Source organism: Antennarius striatus, chromosome 8 (assembly GCF_040054535.1).
Source record: "Antennarius striatus isolate MH-2024 chromosome 8, ASM4005453v1, whole genome shotgun sequence".
Classification (NCBI taxonomy): Eukaryota; Metazoa; Chordata; class Actinopteri; order Lophiiformes; family Antennariidae; genus Antennarius; species Antennarius striatus.
In genome coordinates, this window is record NC_090783.1 from 7,085,677 (window position 1) to 7,094,396 (window position 8,720).

The 8,720-nt window shown below is 39.6% G+C and overlaps 1 protein-coding gene across 1 annotated transcript; it reads right to left on the reverse strand.

Annotated features, from left to right (window-relative positions):
* Window positions 1-2,171: 2,171 nt before the first annotated feature.
* Window positions 2,172-7,305, reverse strand: ufsp2 (ufm1-specific peptidase 2). Its single transcript, XM_068322139.1, has 12 exons — window positions 7,196-7,305; window positions 6,883-6,973; window positions 5,880-6,063; window positions 5,727-5,793; window positions 5,059-5,213; window positions 4,748-4,940; window positions 4,347-4,493; window positions 4,057-4,221; window positions 3,832-3,956; window positions 3,661-3,737; window positions 3,081-3,205; window positions 2,172-2,984 (listed from the first exon to the last, which is right to left on the reverse strand). The coding sequence occupies exons 1-12, from the start codon at window positions 7,196-7,198 to the stop codon at window positions 2,898-2,900; spliced, it is 1,419 nt and encodes a 472-aa protein (XP_068178240.1). The 5' UTR covers window positions 7,199-7,305; the 3' UTR covers window positions 2,172-2,897.
* Window positions 7,306-8,720: the final 1,415 nt, after the last annotated feature.

Sequence of the window (8,720 nt, forward strand, 5' to 3'; positions counted from 1 at the left end):
CCATAAACCTCCTCTTTGGTTTTCCTCTAGGCCTCCTGCCTGGCAGTTCAAAACTCAGCATCCTTCTACCAATATATTCACTATCTCTCCTCTGGACATGTCCAAACCATCTCAGTGTGGCCTCTCTGACTTTATCTCCAAAACCTCTAACATGTGCGGTCCCTCTGATGTGCTCATTCCTGATCCTATCTATCCTGGTCATCCAAAAAGGCCTCTGCTGTCTGTTACAGAGTTGGACTCAATGACAGTGCTAAATGCTAAATCAGTGTTTTCTGATGGAGGGATTTTCCTTTCTTTTCTGTTAGTCTTTAAATTGTTCCAACTCTTCAGCACAAGGTGTCAAAGTCACTCAGTATCCCTGTCCATTGCCTGAGATCTTCCAGTTCCAGACAGCCCCACGTTTAGCTGCTGTGTTTGAAGCAGCTATTCAGACGATTGCCTGTATGAACACATCTGCAGCGACACAAAGATCAAGAATCACAGTGTGTTTGTGTTTTATGAGTTGAACTGAATGATGTTTGTAGAGGTGGGAGGAAGCCAAAGGACCTTAACAGAACAATATCTATGAACATGTATCTAACATGTATAAGATGTTAATATAGACAGACAAGAGTATGAGCGTACGATCAGTCAGATGGGAATCAGACGTTTCAAGCCTGACTGATGCCAATTTCTGAACCCAATTCGGCAATTTTTTTTCTTGCATTTTGGGATAGGCTCTAGCTCCCTGTGACCCACTGCGGAAGAAAAATGGATGAATGAATGGTCTCATGACTTACGTACTTACTTACCTACCTACCTGGCCAGACTGATCCTGTGATCTCACTTTGTTCTGTCTCTTCTTTTCATTCCCTTTGTGCTCTGATCTAGGATTCTTTGTTATGTCATACAATAACAAAGAATGATCTGGGGCCTTAAGTTACGAGTGTGCAAACTAAATTAAAGCCGATTAATGTCTAGTCTAAATGACATTTTGCACTCGTTTGCTGTTTGCACTTCAGTCAATCTGTACAGCATGAATGACTATACAGTATATACAATATATAGAGAACAGTTTTGAACTATGTTTACAATGATTAGGGCATGATTAACAGTATGTACATGATGCAAACAGGAATTGCGATAATACAATGATAAGTCCAGTTCACTTTGCTGTGGGAGGGGTGAATTAAGGGGGTGAATTTAAGGGCCATGGGGTGATGGGGTGCAGGGGTTAGCAGGGAGACAGCTGTAGGGAAAAAGCTGTTCCTGAACCTGGCGGTTTTTTGTCTGGAGGCTCCTGTAGCGCCTTCCAGAGGGCAGGAGATAAAACATTCTGTATGCTGAGTGGCAGGAGTCCTTTACGATGATTTGGTGCTCTCCTGAGACAACGCTTCCTGTAAATGTCCTCAATGGCAGGAAGCGAGAGCAATTAGTCATCCAGGTCAGGTCTGTGAAATGTGGTCCCCAGGAACTTGAGGCTGGTCACACACTCAACTGTCACACCATTGATATGGATGGGTGAACGAGTGCCAGTATTCCTCCTGAAGTGCACAATGAGTTTTTTGGTCTTGGGTACATTGAGCAGCAGGTTGTTGTTGCTGCACCACACAGCCAGGCGATCCACCTTCTCCCTGTAGGCCGACTCATCATTGTTCTGGATGAGGCCAATCACCGTGGTGTCATCCGCAAACTTGATAATGGAGTTGGAGTCATGTTCAGGTCTGCAATGATGGGTGAAGAGGGAGTACTCAAGACACAGCCTTGTGGTGAGAATGGAGGTCTAACTGAAAATGTTGTGGCCTGTTAGTCAGAAAGTCTAGTACAGTAACCAGTTGCAGATAGGAGCTCTGATGCCCAGGTCTGTGAGTTTGGTTATTAACTTTGCAGGAATGTCAGTGTTAAATGCTGAACTGAAGTCAACAGCAGCATTCTGGCATGTGTGTCACTGTTGTCCAGGTGTGAGAGGACAGAGTGAGCGCTATGGAGGCTACATCTTCTGTACTCCTGTTCTTCTGAAAGGGAAATTGGTGGGGGTCCAAGGTGGGGGGCAGACAGGATTTGAGATGTGCCAGAACCAACTGCTTTAAGCCTTTGATGATGATGGGTGTGAGCGCCACTGAATGGTTTTCGTTGAGGCACGTCAGAGTGGAGTGTTTTGGTACTGGCAATATAGAGGTGGATTAAAGGAAGCTACAACAACAGTATGAGCCAAGGACAGGTTGAATAAATCCATCAGGTTCATTGCGTTTCACTCAGGTTCCAAAACAGTAGCCATTTTTGTGCACTATGTTGATTATGGCTGTTGTTATTTTGTTTTTCTCTCATTTTTGATTTTTTGTTCCTACCTTTATGTTTATTCGTTTATTCATTCATTCATCTTCATACCATTTCATAAAGGTCACATGACCTTTACCTTGAAGATAAGGTCTCTTGCAACAGAAAGAATGGAATGTAAAGCAGCTTAAATTAAGCATCAGTTGGTTGACTAATTTTATTTTTGAGTGTTTGAGAGAAAACTATTCTTAGGCCAACTCAGGGACAATGCATCATTGATTTTTAGATTTAATATTGTTCATAGTTCCTCATAATAAATACAGAACAACTGTATACTATATCACAGAACAGGTAATGTGACACAACGTGCACCTGTGAAAATTTTTAGGAACATTTTGCATGCATGAGATTATGAATGAGTGAGTATATACAAAAATAGGTGACTTTTATCAGTTTGAAATATCAAATCTTTGCATTATATTCAGCTGAATAGATAGAAAAGGACTTAGAAGTCATTGGATTTTATTTAACACTATTGCAGGTATCATTCAAATCTGCAACACTGACTACATTTCTGTGACACAAACAGGTTTTTCAGATGCGTCACAAATAACAAAAGAAATTTGACATGTTTGGAGAACTCAGATGACCTTTGGCCTCTGAGGCAAACACAGATTATAATATGCAGTTTGATCCCAAAAATCTGGTCGTTTCCAGCCACACCAGCCCTGAAAGGACAAAAGACATCAAACTAAGAACTGTAGACTGTAATCAATGGCAATATATACTTTATTAAGAGAAATGTAAATGTTTAGAAACTTTACCTTGTCTGTGATAACCTGTAAGTCTTCTCCTCCAGTATAATGTGGATCTAAGATGAGATAGCGTATCTCCCCAGTGGTCTCGCTCCATGCCACACCTAGAATAGTGTGAGCTAAAACTCCACCTCCTGCAAAGTCGGAAGAAAAGTTTCATGAAAGGATCATAAAACATTCATTGCTGATTAGTTAGCCTCAGAAGCTGAACCTCATCCAGATGCATTCTATAAAGGGAAGGCAGACATCACTGTCACAGATATCTCCAAACCCTGGGAACTCTTACAAGAACAATCTGCCTAGGAAAAAAAGGTAAATATATCCATTTGACTTTGTGGTGAAGTGTCCCTTTAAATTTTCAATTTTGAATCCAAGGTTTATGCTGATGGTAGATCACTGACTGGTTTTTAATATCCTTCCTATGCTCCGGTGCTGTTGGTTGTATTGGTTTTGGTGAAGACTAGTATTATACAAATTAATACAGACAAATGTTGTGGTTGCAAATTCCATGTACGCAGTCAAACAAAAAGTGCCCAAATCATCTGAATGTATTTTGAAAATAGTTCTAAAATAAATAGTTCCAGCTCACCAATCATGATAGGAGTCCCTTCAGTAAGGAAGTGGTTGGCCAGTTCTCTGCCTTTGGAGGCCAAGTCAGAACCTTGACTGAAGATGAAAGCTTCATCATCAATACAGTAAATATTACATACAGTGTACACAGTATCTCAATCTGCTGTTCATTACCATCAAAACAACATACCTCACAAACATGATCTTAGAAGTCACCTGAAGCAGCTGGTTCAGAACAGCCTGAATCTCGATGGACCCGATCCACTGGCGTGAGCCAACGAATGCTGCTGGTTTGTCTCCAATATCCACTAAAGCCTTGATGGATAACAACCCATTAAATACAGCCATTTGGAATCTTTTATTGTATTGTGGTAGTTGTGCCGAGTATTATGCATGCACAGACTCCATGCTGTACCTGTTGGATCTCCTTGTGAGTGGGAACAGCTCTCTCTACGTAGCCTTGCTGCTGGAACCAGGAGCAGATGGTTTGAAGGGAACGGTATGCACAGCCCCAGCCGTTGTCATCCATATGGTCCTGCATATAGTGATAGTAGCTGTAGATTCCCTGGACCAAGTACACCTTGAGAAAAGACGAGCATAAATATGAACAAATAATGGATATCAATCCTCTCAGAGAATGTCTCAATATCCATCTTCAAAAGTGGGAAGCAACTGTGACAAAGTTTGATGTGGCCTTTGCTCTACCTTGCCATTGTCCAAGCTGGGTTGTGTGAGGACCAGATGAGGGTTCCGGAGATAACCGTCTTTGTAGGGTTCATTGGGAAAGTGGTAAGCATTAGCTCTTTTAAAGTAGGGCCACTCATTTGGGAGTTCATACTGTTGATGCAGTTCCTACATTGACAGATTTTGTGTCAAAGAAGAAAAAAAATATGGGAGACACAAATAAGGCATCAAGCAAAGATAATTGTATGTGTTCAGCTAGAGTTTAATGCAAATACAATGATCCACTGTGTGCTGAAAGAAACAACTTGTAAGATAATTAGTTTTAATAGGTGAAGGATTTTATTTAATATTCTAATATAAATTTATAGTACTATACGTATAAACTCTTGTTTGTTTTTGGATTTTAAATAGCTGCTTCCTACCTTACGTTGCATCTCTAGTTGAGAGTCAGGTACTCCTGCAGGGTAAACCACGGTCACTAGTCCTTTAGAGTCTGGAAGGAGGAAGTGGAGCGGTTCAGGTAACAGAAGGTTGGCTCCCTTCATGTGCTGCAGCATCACTTTCTCCATCTCATGCAGCTGATGTGTCAGCGCCTCCAGCAGGAGCTTAAAGGTTCTGCAACAATAAAACAGAGAGCTTCCTTCGTTAGAAAAAATGTGCAATTCCTAATGGTAATGTTAGGTGTATGTTTGGACAATTATATACAATATAAAGTACTTAAAGAGACACATACGCTTTGATTGTGTTATTGCAGGTGGTACGGATAACACAGTCGATTGGAAGAGTTGTAGACAAGAAGTGGGATTTGTGCACATTTCTGCTGAGGACTGGAGCTGGTAGAGGACCAGGTCTTGTTACCTCCATCATCAGGGAAAGGTTAAGGACACTCTAAATGATAATTAAAGCATAAGCACAAACATATACCATATAGACAATCTGCAATTCGTGAACAATTAGTTTAAACATGAAGTAAGACATTTAAAACATCACTTTATTCTGATGTTGTATAAACACAGCACAGGTAGTATTGGCCACAATGAGCAACACAGATCTTTTGATTTAGAACTATTTTCTGGAAAAACTGAGTATTATGGAGTTATAGTAAAGAACATAAAAACAGTCAACTGAGAAAACAATCAGCATAATTGATCATGAAGACCATTTTTTAAATAATTTGAATTACCTCAAAAAATACTAATGATTAACTCAGGTGTCAAATTTGATGATTCTTCTGATGTAACAGCTATATCCTGAAAAAAAAGTCACTAATGGTATCCTGATGAACAACAACTGTATGTAGTTTATTGCTGTACATTTACTCTTACTTTTACTCATTAAAATAGTGTGTTGTTAAAAACTGATTCTGGAGAAGATGTTGAATTAGTATTTATTTGTACGTACTGTTGCTGGGCTTTTTTTGCTTTTCCTCTTTACAGCTCTTTTCCCAACACTTTCTTGTTCATTTGTCCTGAAATAAATAAAAACACATCATTAAAATTCAGCAAAACAGGAAAAGTGGCAAGTCCTCTATGAGTTCTTCAAATGTGCTCTTACGGTATCCACTGTTGTAATTCTTCACAAGATGTGTTTGGAGTTATTTCTTCAGGTGTGGCACAAACATCTCTATTTGGCCAAATAATAACAGGACTGTTGCAGACTGTAAAAATACATGATTCAGATTTCACCTGAGAGTGAAGCTTCTCAAAAGTTCTTGAGATTTCTTTCTGCATCTGCAGTGCTGGATAAGACAGACAAATAGACATTAGTCAATACTAACTTTGTAACTTTGATATAAATGAAAATCTTATTTATCAGTGAAAATTTGTAATTCTGCTCAACACACATTTAACTTTCTCAAGAAGAACAGAAAAAGTGTACGGGAAATGAATCAGGGCTTCCATTCAGAATGACATTAATGATAATGATTATGCAATCTGAGAAATCATAGAATAAAGGCAGAATTCTGAGAACAGTTTTATGTTAAAAGATGGTTTCACCTCAGTGGATAAACTAACACACAAATCTAACTAACTAACACAAAGATCTTCTGTTCTTCATGCTGTCATAATACACATTCTTTATCTTTTTCATATTGGCAGTAGTGTCTTGTACCACATGTTCTTTGAGTATTCTTCTACTTCTCCTTTCGGCTTTTCCCTTCAGGGGTCGCCACAGCGAGTTCCCTCCATCTGACCCTGTCCTCTGCATCCTCTTCTCTCACACCAACTACCTTCATGTCCTCTTTCTCTACATCCATAAACCTCTTCTCTGGTCTTCCTCCTCCAGCTCACATCCTACCTGTGGAGCATATCCACTAACAAGATGAATATCACACCTACAGGACATTCCTAACAAACTCCTCCTTCAAGATAATTCCTACTCCATTTCTCTTCCTATCTACACCATGAGAGAACAACTTGAACCCTGCTCCTAAACGTCTAGCCTTGCTACCTTTCCACCTGGACACCTGGTCCTGGACACACAGGGATGTGGAGGCTATCACCGGACAATCATCTGACAAGCTGTGTTCATTTTGAAAACAGGTCCTTGAACGTACCATCTCTGCTGTCAAGCAGACATTTAAACTCCAGCGGGCCTCTGATTCGAACTATGGTCTCTGGACCGGAGGACTGCGGGTCACCATGAACCTGAAGTAAAACAAGAACGTAGTTTGACACAGTTTATAGGGTTAGCGCTCATTTTGGTGGTGGTGGTGGTGGGGGGGGAGGTTAGTGCCTTTAAGGAACAGAAAATACAATGTTAATCAGCAGTATGCCACTATTCTGGAAAAACAGAACGTGTAATATAAAGCTGAACTGGAGACGAGTTTAACGTTACATTCAGGGTTTTTTTTTAATCATTCAACTTACCATCGTTACACTATCTGAGGTTACGTTAAAATAGCATACAGTACTAACTACTGTCTACACAAGGAGGCTGACATGTTAGTTGTCGGATATATTAAACGTGTCTCTGGGCGATCATTCTATTGGCCAATGCTAGCTCCGCCCATGTATGATGCCTTCGCAGTAACTCGGAAATAAAAAGGATGACGCGATGGCTGGAGCAGCGCTCCAAAACAATCTGTGTACCTGCATCTTGCGGTGAAATGAAACACGACAGGTTATTTAACTTTACGTTTTAAATACAACAACCAAATTGAAAGTAAGAAATGGGAAAAAATATTAGTGAAATATATAATAAAAAGAACAGATTTGTTTGCAATTCCTGTTTTATGTAGACAGCACATAAAATCACTGGAAAAAATACACGAAAAAAGGTCTACCCATTTTTTGAGACTGAATGTGGTCATCTGTCTACAAAACATGATGTCAGATGTTGTGTCATGGACCCCCAACTGACTTTGTGTGTCACAAAGCACTCTACAATGAGAATATTCCATCATGGGAACACTGACCAGTACTGTATATTATTAGAACACTGAACATTCTATCGGCCCGGTCTGTAGCTGTCCCCCTAGACTCCTTCATGGCAGTGGGAGAGAGATGGGTATTGGTCAAAATATAACTGTATAACACTGTGTAACAGTGAATTTTCCTCATTGTGGAATCAGTAAAGTTTATCTCGTCTCATCTCATCTCATTCCTGAACATTCTATCAAGAAAACATTCTACGATGACAATATTTAGCATTTAATATTCTATCATGAGAACTATCATTCAATCATTGTTATGAATCAAAAATTGTTTTGCCGTATTGTCCAACAGTAGCATTTATTACTCCGACTTTTTCATTTCTATGATATTTGTTTGAAAGGATACACTAGATCCAAACCCCAGATGACTTGAATCAAATAAAATGTGGCTCATAGAAATTTTACAACAAATCACCTTGATGACCATCCAAAATTGAGAAGAATACTTGTTATGGACTGGAGTCAAAATGAGACTGTTGGAAAGATAGAAGTCTTATTTACATCTGGCATACACAGTATTTTACAGTATAAAAGAAACAGAAAACAGAAATTCTGGTCTGATGGAGACTCTCAAATCTTTAGTCTGTGACATGAAGGTGAAGCACATGTTGCAAGATAACAATCCCAGTCAGTCAGCCCTCAATAGCTAAAATGGAATTTAAAAAATTGGAACGGTTTTATCACGCTTTCAACCTGAACTCCATGGAGATGCTGTGGCAGGATATGAAAAGCAGTTCAAGTTTGAACACACCTTTCCGTTCACTTGAATAGAAAACTGGGTCACACAATGAGTAGTGTGCTGGTATATCCCTCGAGAGTATTATCCTTGTACTGCTTCACCATGATTGAGTGATGCACATCTAATTATTCTAGCGTCAGTGGCCATGTCACTCATCTTATGCAACATTAGAAAAAAGCCAATGTTTCTGCAGTTTTATCTTTATTAACCTCGTGAATGT